The sequence below is a fragment of the Rhinoraja longicauda genome, chromosome 7 (assembly GCF_053455715.1).
Source record: "Rhinoraja longicauda isolate Sanriku21f chromosome 7, sRhiLon1.1, whole genome shotgun sequence".
Lineage (NCBI taxonomy): Eukaryota > Metazoa > Chordata > Chondrichthyes > Rajiformes > Arhynchobatidae > Rhinoraja > Rhinoraja longicauda.
Genome location: NC_135959.1, coordinates 57,829,196 through 57,845,404, shown reverse-complemented (window position 1 = coordinate 57,845,404; position 16,209 = coordinate 57,829,196). Strand labels below are relative to the sequence as shown.

Below are 16,209 nucleotides of genomic sequence, written 5' to 3'. Positions count from 1 at the left end.
CCAACACTTGCACTGAGCCCACCAAGGCCTTCTGGATCTCCCAGTCACTAACCATTTTAATTCCCATTCCCATATTAACCCTTCTGTCCTGGGATAGAGTAAGGCCACATGCAAACTGGAGCAATAGCACCTCATCATCCACATGTAGTTCACAATCCAACAGTTGACTTCTCCAATTTTAGTTAACAAACCACCCTCCCCCCTCTTCTTCCCCCCTCTTTTCTCTGTGCCCCACCTGTGTGCATACCCAATATCCCACATCCCTTCCCCCCCATATCCCTTCCTCTGGCTTCACATTTAGAGCCGCTTCTTATCTCACGCCCTGTGTCTTTTTATCTTTAACCTTCATTCACCCAGTCAAATCCCCTCATCTGTACCTACCGATCAGTTTCCTGGCTTTGTCTTGCCCCCATCTCTCTTCCAGCTCTCTTCCCCTTCCTATTGTGTCTGAAGAAGGATCCCAACCTGAAACTTCGCTTATCCATGTCCTCCAGAGATGCTGCCTGACCCATTAAGTTACTCCAGTACTTTGTGTCTTTTTTTTGCCATGTGATCTATATCTTGGTTATCATGTTTATTACGGAAAAAAAAGTAGAGTTTCAGAATTTATATTCTGCACTGTTCTAAATTCAATGTAATTTAGTTTAGAGATACAGCAGGGAAACAGGCCCTTTCGACCCATCGGGTCAGCGTCGACCAGTGATCCCTGCACATTAAAACTATCCTAAACCCACTAGGGACAATTTTTTACATTTACCAAGCCAATTAACCTACATACCTGTACGTCTTTGGAGTGTGGGAGGAAATCGAAGATGTTGGAGAAAAACCCACGCGGGTCACAGGGAGAACGTACAATCTCTGTACAGACAGCACCCGCAATCAGGATCGAACCCGGGTCTCTGGCACAGCATTTGCTGCAAGGCACCGTGCCACATCTAATGTACTAAAATGAAATTTGACTCTTTTACTGTTAAACAGAATTATTGTTGCTTTTTTATAGAGCACGTTCAGATTGCTTACTACCTTGTATCCCAAGGTTAAGTGAGATCCCATTGTAAACACACCAACCATAATAAAATTTTGGCTAGGGCACATTTGGAGTATTGTGACGTTTTGGTTGTCGCGTTACATGAAGGATGTGAGGCTTTGGATCGGGTGCAGGAGGTTCACCAGGATGTTGCTGGAACTAAGGTATATTAACTCCATGGAGAAGTTGGACAAACTTCGATAGTTTTCTCTGGAACATTGGAGGCTGAGTGAAATCTGATTGTTTGAGAAGCCTGGGGTAGATAGAATCTTTTGCCAGGGTGATCTTTCCCAATGGTAGAGGGCATAGCTTTTAGGAGTGAGCAGGACATTTGAAAGAGTTGTGTGGGTCAAGTTTTCTTTTTAAATAGAGTGGTATTTGAGAGGCATTTACACAGGCAACCAGTGAACATTCAGGGAATTGGAAGATATGGATCATATGCAAGGCATATGCAAGGTTGAACTTTGCAGCATGTTTGGCACGGGCATCACGGGCCAATTATACTGTTCTCTGTTCTTGACGTAAGATGTGATAGACAGGACAAGACTGCAGTCTTGAAAGCAGTCATGTGATTATTAGAAATTGCGCATGAACTTGCTGTTCATATATTAAAAAATTACTCTGATTCACTTTGATTTTAAAAATGTTCAAAGGACAGTAAACAAGAGGAATGATTGTTTTATAAAGTTTTAATTTGCTCTTATTTGATGTGTTGCTGACGACACTCAGACATGAATTCTTAATTAACACATTATGACCTCATGATGCAGTCAAATTTAATCAATGGAAAAAAAATTGGGGAATTCATAATTTAATCTAAATTGTATAACATTCTCTCTTTAATCGTACACGGTGCTGCAACATGAACTGGATAGTGTATGATGGAATGTGTACAGTAAGATGGAAGTTGTTACATGCATTATATGTGCAGTTTTGTACTGTGTGCCATTGCTCTCTACTTCACAAAATTGACATCAGTGATGTTGAATTTCAGAAACTATTATTCACTATTTCATGCATGCAAGTAAAGATAAAATTCTGTCCCTCAGATTTCACTATTTCTTGTCTTCCTTTTCCTCAGTCCTTAATTCTATGTCATGTACTAGTTCTGAACGCATGCTGAAGTTCTGCAGGTGCCAGGATTGAGACATGTGAAATTTGTGACATGTGAATTTCACTGCACCTTGGTACATGTGACAATAAAGTACCATTGAACCATTGATAATTACTTGAGCAACATTGAAAGTAAATTCACTTTTGCCATATTGCCTTGGTAGTTTTTCACTCCTTGGTCAGTTGATTTGGTCCAAACTCCATTCAGCATTTGGTTGTGATCAAGGTGAACTTCCTGGGTGTTACTGTACTACAACAGGCTCTATCTTTAGGAGGAGGATGTGAGGGATCCCTTGTCTATTTGGGATTCTCCTGGAGTTCAAACCATTGATTTGTTTACTAATATTGGAAATGGATAATAAGGTAAATTCTTCTTTTTGTTCATTGTAACAATACAATACAATACAATACAATATATCTTTATTGTCATTGTACAGGGGTACAACGAGATTGGGAATGCGCCTCCCATACGATGCAATAATTTAATTAGCTAGTCAGTATTAATTTAAACAACCCAATGAAACAAATTGTAACAGTTTAAAAACAGAATAAAGTGCAAGTAGGTCTGTGCCGGATCACTGCGATGTGACAGTCTGGCTCAGCAGGACCGGTTCATAGCAGCTATGGCCCTGGGGATGAAGCTGTTCCTGAGTCTGGAAAGCCTGAGTGCGGATGTAGAAAGCCTTGTATCGTCTGCCCGATGGTAGAAGTTCGAACAGACTGTTGCAGGAGTGTGAAGAGTCTTTGTGGATGCTGGTGGCTTTTCTGAGGCATAGTGTGTTGTAGATGCCCTCCAAGGCTGGTAGCTGTGTTCCGATGGTCCTCTGAGCTCTATGGACTACCCGCTGAAGAGCTTTCCTCTCTGCCTCCGTGCAGCTGAGGTACCACACAGGGATGCCATGTGTTAGGATGCTCTCTATTGTGCAGCGGTAGAATGTTGTCAGCAGCTGTTGGAGTAGACCAGACTTCTTCAGTGTTCTTAGGTAGAACAGTCGTTGCTGTGCCTTTTGACCAGCGCAGCAGTGTTATTGGACCATGTTAGGTCCTCCGAAATGTGAGTGCCCAGAAACTTGAAGCTGGACACTCTCTCCACACTGTCCCCGTTGATAAAGATCGGGACGTATTCCCCGTTGTGTGACCTACGGAAGTTGATGATCAGCTCCTTGGTCTTGGTGGTATTTAGGGACAGGTTGTTATCAGAGCACCTGTCCGCCAGGTTCTGCACCTCCGCTCTGTATTTTATTTCATCACCGTTTTGTCGTCTGCAAACTTGACAATGGTGTTGGTGTCGAATGCAGGAACACAGTCGTGTGTGAAGAGGGAGTAGAGCATGGGGCTCAGAACACAGCCCTGCGGTGTGCCGGTACTCAGGGTGATAGTGGAGGACAGGTGCGGGCCCATTCTCACTGCCTGGGGTCGCTCCAGCAGGAAGTCCAGGATCCAGTCGCATAACGATGAGCTGAGGCCTAGCTGGTGGAGTTTGGTGATGAGCTTGGTGGGGATGACCGTGTTGAAGGCAGAGCTATAGTCAATGAATAGCATCCTCACGTACGTGCCCTGTCTCTCCAGGTGAGTCAGGACAGTGTGAAGAGCCAGAGAGATGGCATCCTCTGTGGATCTATTTGCCCTGTATGCAAATTAATGTGGGTCCAGTGAGTCAGGGATGTTGGATTTGATGTGTGAGAGGACCAGCCTTTCAAAGCACTTCATGACTATAGGAGTTAGGGCAACTGGACGGCTGACCCTTTAATTTCTAAACGCCCAAGCTAAGGGAAACATCATGCCTGCACCCATCAGGTAACATCTTGCTATCTGCAAATTGCTGCACTTCCCTCCAATTAGATTTTCAAAATAATCATTTTTTGGTTGTTAAAGTGTTTGTAATCCTGAGGCTTTGAAAAGCTTCATGGAAATTAATACCTGTCTTTATTTACAATTTCTACTTAATCAACCTAAGTTACCATTATTGATTAACAAGCAGGAAGCAGAAGTTAGGAATAACTTGATTTTTTTTTCAGGAGGGGATGTGTGCGATATGTGTTTCAATAATGAGAGATGGGGATCTTTGTTATTAACAATGAATATCAATGATCTGGATCAAAGGACTAATATCAAAAAATCCAGACATAGATATAAATAGTAAGCTGAGAGGAAGATGGAGCATTGGTAGCTTCTGAGACACATCATTCCAAATATTGAGAAACACAAAGCAGAGAAATGTCTCATTTCAATTTTGAGTGGCTTATGGCAAATGACTCACTCCATTGCTACATTTCTTGTCCCAGAAACTCTAACTTGGAGATAGAGCCTCTCAGCGTTTACCTTGGCAATCCCTCTCAGAATCTTGCAAGTTTTATTAAAGTCGCCCTTTATTTTTCTAAATCTTGTGATTACATAGTTTCCATTGAGGATATTGGTGTCAACAGGAGGAAGGATATTCTGGCAACGGAAGGACTACAAAATGAATTTGGCGTATTAATTCGGCTCCACAAAGAGAAATTAAACAGATGGGGCCTAAAGCCTCCATCGAAGATCAAGAGATAATCTGATTGAAACATGCAACATTCTTATGGGACTTGAATTGATGGGTGCAGGCATGATGTTTCCCTTAGCTTGGGCGTTTAGAAATTAAAGGGTCAGCCATTCAGGACAGAGATGAGAACTTTCACTGTATTCCGAGTATATCCTTCCTTGGGTCAGGAGACCAGATCGGGAAACAATATTGCGGATGTGATCGCATATGGGACTTTCTAGTTAAATCAAATCATTTATATCAATTGTGAACAGCTGGGGCCTTGGCACCAATCCCTGTATCAATCCATTAGTCATAGCTGCCCTGATCTAAAATTCCTTGTTTCTCTTTCTTCTCTGTTTTCTTAACATTAACCATGCTCATGCAATACTTCACCAATACCATGTACTCTACCATTTTTTAAAGTGATCTCTTTTGTGACACCTGCTTGCCTCACCCGATCTCTTCTACTGTTTACAACATCAGAAAATTCCAAAAGATTTGTCAAACATTATTTTTACTTCATTAGTTCACATTGAGTCCCCTCCTATTTTTATTTAAGTGCCCTTTTACCACTTCCATAACACCCAGTATTTGCTCCACTTCTGATGTTAAGCTCACTGGTCTATAGTTTACTGTTTTATCTTTCCCTCGTTTCATAAATGATTGAGTTATGCCTCAGACCTCACTCATTAGTTTTATGCCTGCCATAACTGATGTAACTGGAGTGGCTTCCTTCATTTGGAAGAGGGTCACTGATCTTTATTAAAAAAATTAAGTAAAACTATGCAGGGAGATGGGGTAGATGTCTGTTTTTAATTTATTTCATATAATAAATGTCTTATTTTTTTGCAAAAGGTAAATCTGTCTCTAGGATTGGCAGGGAAGTTGTTAAGATGCAGGATATTTGATTATGATTTTGGCCATGATGATTTCTCAAGCTTTCTTTGCACCCCTGTTTAATAGATTTTGGCGATTTTCTGATATCCAATGTCAGGCTATCCAGTCCGTATTACTCTCACTTTCTTTCTCAGAATACAGGGTATTTTTGAAAATCATTTCTAATTAAACCATGATTTCCTCAGCCACCACTGCAAGAGCCTAGCAGAAAGAACTGTTGGAAGAACTTAATGGGCCATGCAGCATCTCTGAAGGGCAATAGGCACATTTCATCCAGTCTGAAGAAAAATCAGGACTAAAACGTCATTGTCCATTTCATTCCACGTAAGCTGCCTGACCCTCTGAGTTCTACCAGCAGGTTATTTTTTTGATCAATATTTCAGTATCTGCAGACTTTCATGTCTCCACTATAAAACCCTAGATTGTAGGCCATCCAGTCAAGGGGATTTGTTAGCTCCTCTTTTAAGTTTAAAGTCATACAGCACGGAAACAGGCCCTTTGGCCTAACTTCCCCCATGCCAACAGAAATGCCCCATCTACACTAGTCCCACCTGCGTGCATTTGCCCACATCCCGCCAAACCTTACCTATCCATGTACCTGTCCAAATGTCTTTTAAATGTTGTTATAGTGTCTGCACTGTACCCATCAGATCGGCTGTCTAACAATGATTCCACCGAGACAGCACCAAATGTGTCTTCTACAGGACAACTGGTCTCTGCCCATGAACTGACATTCCCTTTGTGTCTCCACCCCTTCCTCAACCTTGCCCCACCATGATCATATTAAATAGTTTTGATGAGTTAGTTTATTAATATTGTCATGTGTATCAAGATACAATGAAAAGGTTTGGTTTGCTTGCTATCCAGTAAAAAACAGTTTTTAAAAAACATGAATACAATCAAAGTGCACAATGCACAGATAAAAGATGAAGAGTGCAACATTTAGGCAAAGATATAACATTGAAGTCCAATGCAGTCCGATTAAAGAAAGTTCAAAGCTCTCCATTGAGGTAGATGGGATGTCAGGACTGCGCTGGTCAGGTGGGGTAGGGTTGAGGAAGGACCCTGGTGATCAATTCATGATATTTTCTTATGTTCTATCTGCAATTTGAAACTTGCTAGCATTTTTCCTGTCCCACTCCTCATAAAGTATCATCAACCCAAAATGTTAATTAGGTTTTGTTCTCTATCGATGCTGCTACTGAGTATGCTCAGCATTTTCAGTTTTATGGAAAATAACCTGTAGATCCTGCAAGCATGAAGGCTCAGACCTTAAATGATTTCCTTTCCACAAGTGTTCTGATCTGTTTGCATTTTCTGCTTACATTCCATTTTAGATTTCATTTGATTGTTGTTGCACATTGGTTGGACATGTTTAGCTTTAGAATCATCCAAAAATTTTAAGCCTCTTCAACTTCCGATTTGGCTATTGAAAGACTATTTGTAAAGTATGTATAGCAGCTATACTTTTTGTGTATCACATTTTCCCGAATGATCTCTCATCTGTCTTTGTGTAATTTGGGAGAAAGAAGTGATTTGAAATTCTGTGGTTGGTCATATACAAAATGATGAATCATTTTGTTTTTTATGTTGCCTAGGCAATTGCAAATTAAAAATGAAATTCAACGTGAGAATATGACTGGTGAGTGGTTCTATAAAGCCAAGGCAAAGAGGCACAAAGATACACTACATGGAGCTGCGCTAATCCAAGCATCAATGCGGAAGAAGAAACCCATGACGATATGTAGGTTTTCTTGATTATTTATACCAACTTCACATTCATTGACCCATGACAAACCTGATGCAAAATAAATTTTGACAAAGAAAGATAATTTCAATGTTACCAGTCGACCGCAGGTGAATGAAAAAAATTAGATTCCAATGTTTTTATTGCCAGTTTCAGATTCTGGTAATTACCACAATACCTATTAATATGAATTATGAAACATTCTGCTTAACAAATATTTTGAGTAAATCTAATTACTTGTTCATGGTAACATTTCCCCCTGAATTAGAACATTGTTTCTGTACTTTTTTGTGATTTGTATCAATGCAACAAGAAATTAATAATTAATATGAGCTAGACATTTCTTGGAATGTGCAGTCCAGTGTAAGATAATTTATTACATCCATTTTATATGGTTATATGTCAAATGATTTGTGCTAACTTTATATAATTAATCCTAGTCCATTACTGTCAATGATAAAAAAGACAAAGTTGAACTTGTTCCGTCTAATAATGTTGTGACTTTCTATGTTTAGAAGTTGTGTACTTTATACTATTCCATCCTCTGCTTCATGCCTTGTAAAACAGCAGTTGTGGATACAAATTGTTTATATCTCCCAGAATGACAGATCGCCTACAAAAAGAGAATGTAGTTATTTGGAGCAAAAGTAAATCTAGTTTAATGAATGAGAAAATTTAGTGGCCATCTCAGTTTCTTTCATCAGTAGAGAGTTAACGTTTCAAGTTAAAGAAAAGTCACCAACTTGAATTATTTAATTATTGTTTCTGTCTCAACTGACACTTCTTGCCAAGTGTTAGCAGCATTTTCTGTTTTTATTCTACTTTTTCAACATCTGCCATTAAAAATATATATATATTTCATTGTGTATTATCTTCTTTCACAGATGATCGTCTCCAGTCTAAGGAGTTGAAGGGGAAATCCAACAACTTTTTGAAAAATGCGGGGAACAGTATTTTTATACCACCGGAGCTTTCTTTCTTCCTGCAAGACCCAAAGGTGGAAGAACCTCAAGCTAGGTATTGTCTATTAAAAGATTCAAACTGCTTTATGTAGAGCTGGTAAAACTGCGCAGATGAAAAGATGCATAGCAGTTATTCTTAGTTTTTAAATATTATATTAAAAGAGGGATGATCAGCTTGTTGGGCGTGTACAACAGGCCCCCAAAGAGTCAACGGGACTTTAAAGATCAGAATCGGTTTCTGAGGTAATGGACCCTTCAGAAAACTGTAAGAGGTGGAGGGATATGTTTGCCAGGAGATGTTCTAAATGACAGGTTGAATGTGGAGGCTTGCTATGATGGTATGAGAAGGATGAGATCAGATTTGAGTGCCATATAATGGACATTGTCCAGACTCAAAGGGAAATCCTGTTGAGGATAAGACATACTGGAAACAATGGTGCAGAAAGTGGCATTCTCAGAGCAGGTATGATGGAGAAGAATAGAATGAAGTGCTAGCGGAAAGACCCATCTTTTTGTTTCTTTAATAATGCCTTTATCTTACAGTTTCACCTTGCAGTGCCATCTATTCATGCATTTTAATCTACTAATTACTCTTGTCTTTCACCCTGGTCATTCCAACATCCCCACTCCTGTCTACGAGAAGGTACAGAAGCTTGAAAGTGCACACCGGCAGACTCAGGAACAGCTTCTTCCCCTCCGAAATCAGGCTTCTGAACAGTGCTTGCATGCTGGGGTACTTGTTCAATTCACCTCTATCCCACTGAGGACATTGGACTTGTCTAAGGAACTGTGCACTACAATGCTGAGAACTTAGCATTTATATCAAGAGGACTGGAATACAAAAACTGAGATGTGATGCTGAGGCTCTATAAGGTGCTGGTCAGGCCGCATTTGGAGTACTGTGAGCAAATTTGGGCCCTATGTCTGGGGAAGGATGTGCTGGCTCTGAAGAGGGTCCAGAGGAGATTTACAAGAATGATTCCAGGAATGAATAGCATGAATATTGATTTCTCTAGCTTCAATTAACCCTGGCATTCCCTCTCTCTCTATCCCTCCCCCACTCAAGTCGCACCAGCTTCTCGTTTTCACCCAACAAACAGCTAACAATGGCCAGTTTCCTTTGTCATCATCACCTTTTTGCATATCTTTCATTCATTGTTCTTTATCTCGCTACATCATTGTCTACATTACCCGTTTCCCTTTCCCGTGACTTTCACTCGGAAGAAGGGTCTCGACCTGAAACCTTCTCTCCAGAGATGCTGCCTGTACCACTGAGTCACTCCAACTTTTTTGTGTTTATCTTCGGTTTAAACCAGCATCTGCAGTTCCTTCCTACACATGAGTGGGGTAGCATATGATGAGTGTTTGACAGCACTGGGTCTGTACTCATTGGAGTTTAGAAGGTTGAGGGGGGGCCTCATTGAAATTTACAGAATAATGAAAGGCATAGATAGAGTGGATGTGGAAGGGATGTTTCCACTGGTGGGAGAGTCTAGGGCCTGAGGTTAAAGCCTCAGAATAAAAGGGCACTCTTTTAGAAAATAGGTGAGGATGAATTTCTTTAGTCAGAGGGTAGTTAATCTGTGGAACTCATTGCCACAGAAGGCTGTGGAGACCAAGTCGGTGGATATTTTTAAGGCAGAGATAGACAAATTCTTGATTAGAACGGGTGTCAAGGGTTTTGGGGAGAAGGCAGGAAAATGGGATCCTTTTTAGGCCCCCCCACGGTCATGGCTGACCATGGGTGATGCATCCTAGTTGGCTGCTTGCTCCACACCTCGGCTAGAGCAGCGTCGCTTGTGGCTGAAGAGACCAATGCGGGAGTGACCGTCTCTGTCGCAAAGATCACATTTGTGTGTGGTCTCTGGTCTGTTGAAATTGCTGCGCTCCTTTCTGCGTGCCCGCTTGTCTGCCGCTGCGTTCATCAGTTTCTCTTCCCCCGTTTTGAGATGTTGGTTCAGGGTACCTCTCCACCTCGTACGGTCAGCTGCAAGGCTCTCCCAGGACTCCACATTGATGTTGAGCTCCTTCAAATCTCTCTTGCAGACATCCTTGTAACGTAGCTGGGGGCGGCCGATTGTTCTCCTCCCAGATGTTAGCTCTCCATAGAGGATGTCTTTTGGAATACGGCCATCCTCCGTGCGGTGGACATGGCCCAGCCACCGCAGTCTGCGTTGCCTGAGTAGAGTGTACATATTCGGAAGGCCAGCGCGAGACAGAATCTCGGCGTTGGACACTCTGTCTTGCCAGGATACATCCAGGATACGGAGGATGCTTCTAAGGTGGAAGGTGCTGAGTCTTCTCTCCAGTCTTGCATATGTAGTCCATGTCTCACTGCCGGACAGCAGCGTGCTGTTGACACAGGCGTTGTAGACTGCTATCTTTGTCTTCACTGTCAGCTTTGGGTTGGTCCACACTTGAGTTGTGAGGCGATCGAGAGTTGTAGCTGCCTTCCCGATCCTCTTGTCAATCTCTGTGTCCAAGGAGAGGTTGTCGGTGATGGTGGAGCCGAGGTACGTGAACTGATGGATGGCATCGAGTTCGTAGTCGTTGATGGTGATGACAGGTGGTGCCTCTGTATCCTGTCTCAGGACGTTCGTCTTCCTCAGGCTGATGGTCAGCCCAAAGTCTTTGCAAGCCCGATAGAAGTGGTCCATCAGTGACTGTAGTCCCTGCTGGGTGTGGGTGTCACTTTGCGGATGTGCCTTTGCGACAGAGACTGTCACTCCCGCATTGGTCTCTTCAGCCACAAGCGACGCTGCTCTAGCCGAGGTGTGGAGCCTGCAACTGCTGCGTCATCGGCGAACAACATGTCTCTGATGCGATAGACAAATTCTTGATTAGAACGGGTGTCAAGGGTTATGGGGAGAAGGCAGGAAAATGGGATTAGGAGGTAGAGATCAGCCATGATTGAATGGCAGAGTAGACTCGATGGGCCGAATGGCCTAATTCTACTCCAATAACTTGTGAATGTGAACTTGTATACACTGGATACACTGTATACCTTGTATACACTGGAATTTAGAAGGATGAGGGGGGATCTTATTGAAACATATAAGATAATTAGGGGATTGGACACATTAGAGGCAGGAAACATGTTCCCAATGTTGGGGGAGTCCAGAACAAGGGGCCACAGTTTAAGAATAAGGGGTAGGCCATTTAGAACGGAGACGAGGAAGAGATTTTTCAGTCAAAGAGTGGTGAAGGTGTGGAATTCTCTGCCTCAGAAGGCAGTGGAGGCCAGTTCGTTGGATGCTTTCAAGAGAGCTGGATAGAGCTCTTAAGGATAGCGGAGTGAGGGGGTATGGGGAGAAGGCAGGAACGGGGTACTGATTGAGAGTGATCAGCCATGATCGCATTGAATGACGGTGCTGGCTCGAAGGGCTGAATGGCCTACTCCTGCGTCTATTGTCTATTGTAAACTATATTTTGCACTATGTATCTTCCCTCTATTATACTTGAGTTTGAACGGATTGTATTTAGGTATGATATATCTGATCTGGCCAGAGCTATCTCCCACATGCTTTTGTCCTCTTGATTTCCTTCTTAAGTATGGTCCCCTGTCTCCGAAACTACTCCAGGGATGCATTCCTCCTGGGATACATTCGATCCCAGCTGCCTCGATCTGGCCCATGCCTGACCTTTTTCCTGACCTCAATTTCTCTTGTCATCCAGGCTTCCTTACTTCTACCTGCCTTGCACTTCACTCTAACAGGAACATGCATGCCATTACACGTTTTAAAGCATCCCACTTTCCGGATGTGCCATTGCCCACAAACAACCAACTCCAATCAACTTGAGCCAGTTCTTGTCTAACACCGTCAAAGATGGTCTTTGCTCATTTCAGCATTCCGTAACTATGTTAAAGTTAATAGACCTGTGGTCGCTAGTTCCAAAAAGCTTGTGCACTGACACTTCAGTCACTTGTTCGTCCAATTACCTAAAAGTAGGTCAAGCTTTGCCCTTTCCCTTTTGGTGAGTGGGGTAGAATTTGTCTCATGAACACATTTCATGTGGTTCTTTGCATTAAAATAAAGTACTTAGCAGAAAAATAGAAATTCCCCTAAAAAGCTTGGAGTAAAATTCTGCAAATCCAATCCGAGATAATGAATATTGTACTGCAGTTACACGAGCAAGTGCTTCAAAATAATTATTTTCCACATCAGCAGTTTAAATGAATGAACAAGGGAAAATTAAACATTGTGGTGTATGCATGATATCAAATATTCTTTGGTGTCCAGGGCACTTGTTAGTTGCTGCAAAACTGTAAAATGTCATACCTGGTATGTCATGTAGTGTTTGTTAGTTGTGGTATATAATTGGTGAGAAGTTACTTATTGACTATAAACCAATTAGATTTTAACTAAATTTATGAACTTCTAAGTGTGTTTGTTAAGCTATTCATGGTTTTGTGGCTGAGTCACAATGCACCATTGTACCAAATGGAAAGTAACTGGTTAGTGTATAAAATAAATGTAACTTACTCTCCAGTATAGAGTTCGTTGCATTTCTCTTTTTCATGGGAATGCCAGATAAGGCTGTATATGTTGTTCTTATTCACTAAACTATAAACTACCACATGATCTATAAACATTCCTGAAGCATGGTTCCATGGACATGGTATTGGAGAGCAGGAGGTGTGAACAAAACTGTATGTGAGCATGTAAACAACTCTGGGAGGAAAGAAATAGAAAATGAAAAGGTTTACTGAGCTGAACAAGATGACTCATTTGAGAGGAATGTTATGAATTCAATTGTATTATTTTTAATGTAGAGTTTTATGGGGAGCTTTTAGAAGTGCATGAACATTTTTTTTTCCTTTTTCAGTACAACGCTACAAAAAGAAAACAGAGCTCATCCACAGCAACAGCAGATGCCAAGGAAGACCTATTCATCACCAGCAAAGGTATGTTTCAAAATGGCTCAGACTATTATTTTAAATGTGGTGCACGTGAATGGCAGATAATGTATTTAAAATAATTTTACATGTAATTTAATCATTGAGCTCCTGACAACAGTGGCATGGTGTGATACATAATGGCCATGTGGATATACACATAGAGTTAGACAGCATGGAAGCAATCCCTTTGGCCCAATCATTCATGCCAACCAAGGTGCTAAGCTAGTCTAACCTAACCAACCATGCTAGTCCCATTTGCCCCCGTTTGGCCTATATCCTTCTAAATCTTTCCTATCCGTGTACCCGTCCAAGTGTCTTTTAAATCCTTTTCATAGTACCTGCCTCAACTACCTCCTCTGGCAGCTTGTTCCCATACCCATTACCCTTTGAATGAAAAGTTGCCCCTCTGGTTCCTATCAAATCTTGTCCCTATCACCATAAACCCATGTCCTCTGGTTCTTGATCCCCCTTCCCTGGGTAAACATGCTGTGCTTTCACCCCATCTATTCCCCTTGGTTTTATACAGCTCTGTAAGATCACCCCTCAGCCTCCTGTGTTTCAAGGAATAAAGTCCTGGCCTGCCCAACCTCTCCCTGGAGCTACGGTCCTCAAGTCTTGGCAATATCCTCGAAATATCGCAAGTATTTTGGGAAATGGGTAACTCAGAATGTTTGGTTACTCATTACGAAGATCTGCACGGGACTTATCTCCATCCCCAACATAAATTATTTTTCATTTTTTTGCTAATGGATTTAAAGAATCTATCCTAAAATTTCTATTCATTCTGATTAAGTATTCTAGGTCTGTAATGCAGAAATTGGGAGGAAAAACCCGTGCACTAGAATGAAAGCCTCAAATGAGTTTGTTGAAAGCACACATAGAATCCGATCTGTGAATATTATGCAAATAATATTAGAAAAGTAGAATTCTTTAAAAATTTTGATATCACTCAGCTCTTGGCTGTCTTGAATATTGTAAAGATAACATAAAATCATGGTAGCTGTATTCATTAAAAGTAATACAGCTTTAATTATGGGTGTGTATTAACTTTAGACAAAACAGGAAAAAATTTGCTTTTTATTGAATCATTCAAATTTACAGGAGTTTCTAGCTGTTAATTTGCACTTTTGGGACTCAGATTATTACAGGAGAGTTCTCTGCAAAGAGATTAAAACCATCTGTTACTTTACATTGGATAAGATGCCACATCAAATGTTGTTGCAAAAGATAAAAAAAGTATGGATAAAGATTGGCAGAGTAACTGTAAAAGAGGTGTTGACATTAGTGGGTCTTTTTCCAATTGGCAGGATGTAGTAAGTGGTGAGCCACATGGAGCAGTTCAGGGACCTCAGTTTTTCACAATTTATATAAAGACTTGGAATGGATTGAACATGTGGCTATTAAATTTGCTGTGGACACAAAGATCAATAAGAAACTAAATTGTGAAGAAGACACAAGGAGGCTACAAGGTGACATAAAGGAGAGGGTAAACAGTTGGAAATGGAAATGTATGTGAATAAAATATGAAAATGTCCATTTTGACACAAAAAAATAAAGCTTGTATTCTAATTGGTGGGATACAACAGATCTCCGATACACAGAATGTCCTGACATGCAATTTTGAAAGACACTTATTCAGTGTCGAAAATTATCGTTCATTGGTAGGGAATTTGAATACAAAAGTAAGATTTTGCTTCAGATAGAAAAGGGTGTTGATGAGACCAATCTGAAGTACAGTGCACAGTATTGGTCTCCTTACTTAGGGAAGAACATTAATGTTTTGGAAAGAGTTCAGAGACGTTTCATTAGACTGACACATGAAATAGGTAGGTTGGCTTATGTGGAAAGATTTGACTCGCTACTACATGGGCTCAGAACAGTAAAACATGATTTGATTGAAACACAAGATACTGGGGGGGTCTTGACATTGTGGATGTGGAGAAGATGTTTCTTTTTGTTGGAGAATTAAAAACTAATGCTCATTTTTAAATAGGTAAAAGTCTACAATGTAAAGATGACATGAATTTGGCTCTGTGGGTCTTTTAGAATTCTCTTCCTCATTGGACAGTGGAATAGATTATTTGAATATTTAAAACTGAGGCAGATAGATTTGTTCTAACCAAGCAGATGAAAGGTTACCATGGGAGACCGGAATGTAGCGTTGATACTAGAATCAGGGCAGTCATGATTTCATTAAATGGACAAACATTTGTATAGATTTACTGAAATGTAAAGTTCAGTCCTGGTAGACCTGCAGAGGAGTAGGAGAGGCACTTTTAATATGCCATCGAGGCTCCCCTATAGTTATGGATTCTCTGTTCTGCATTGGTCCGTGTAAGCAAATAACTGCAGTATTGACTTGTGGGAAGTCAGCAATGCAAGAAAGTGCCAGTGCTTGAGATTCCATCATTTTCTCACTGAAATCAAAGATCAACTCTTTCCAAAACAGTCTGGTCTGGTTTGATTTAGCAAATTGGGAGACTTGGCAGAGATTTGCTGTTGCTACTTGAGAAGATAGTGAGAATGTTGAAGCCAACAGGACTGACTTTCATGGGGAGAGCAGTCTAGACAAGGCTAAATGTCATCCTGATGAATCTTATATATCTTGGTGATGACAGCCTTGGAAAATGAAGCTGAGAAAACATTATTGGTTAGACAGGGCTGGTTAGGACATGTCGTAAAGTCATGCAACATGGAAACAGGCCATTCAGCTTAACTTGCCCACACTGACCAACTATCTGTGATAATCCATTCCTGCAGAATTTAATTTATCGCCTTGTATGCCCAGGCAATTCAAGTGCTCATCTAGGCTTTTTAAATATTGAGAGCAACTTTGCTTCCATCATTCTCCCAGGCAGTGTACTCTAGGTGCTTGTCATTCTCTGGGTGGATAAGGTTCCCTCAGATCCTCTCTAAATCTCTTATCCATCACCATAAATCTATGCTTTTTAGTTTTATCTACCTCAGATATGGGAAATGTTTCCTGCATTATATACCCCTTATAATTTCTTGTACATCAATTATGTCCCCTCTTAACTTCAAGCTCAA

The 16,209-nt window shown here is 41.0% G+C and overlaps 1 protein-coding gene across 2 annotated transcripts in view; it reads left to right on the top strand.

The window, feature by feature from the left end:
- The window catches only part of LOC144595310 (synaptotagmin-like protein 2), a 117,001-nt gene that overhangs the window by 29,824 nt on the left and 70,968 nt on the right, over positions 1 to 16,209 (top strand). For both annotated transcript variants that reach the window (XM_078402650.1, XM_078402649.1), the window contains exons 4-6: positions 7,151 to 7,296; positions 8,184 to 8,316; positions 13,089 to 13,167. In XM_078402650.1, the coding sequence (XP_078258776.1) occupies positions 7,151 to 7,296; positions 8,184 to 8,316; positions 13,089 to 13,167 (358 nt within the window). The remainder of the gene's footprint in view (positions 1 to 7,150; positions 7,297 to 8,183; positions 8,317 to 13,088; positions 13,168 to 16,209) is intronic.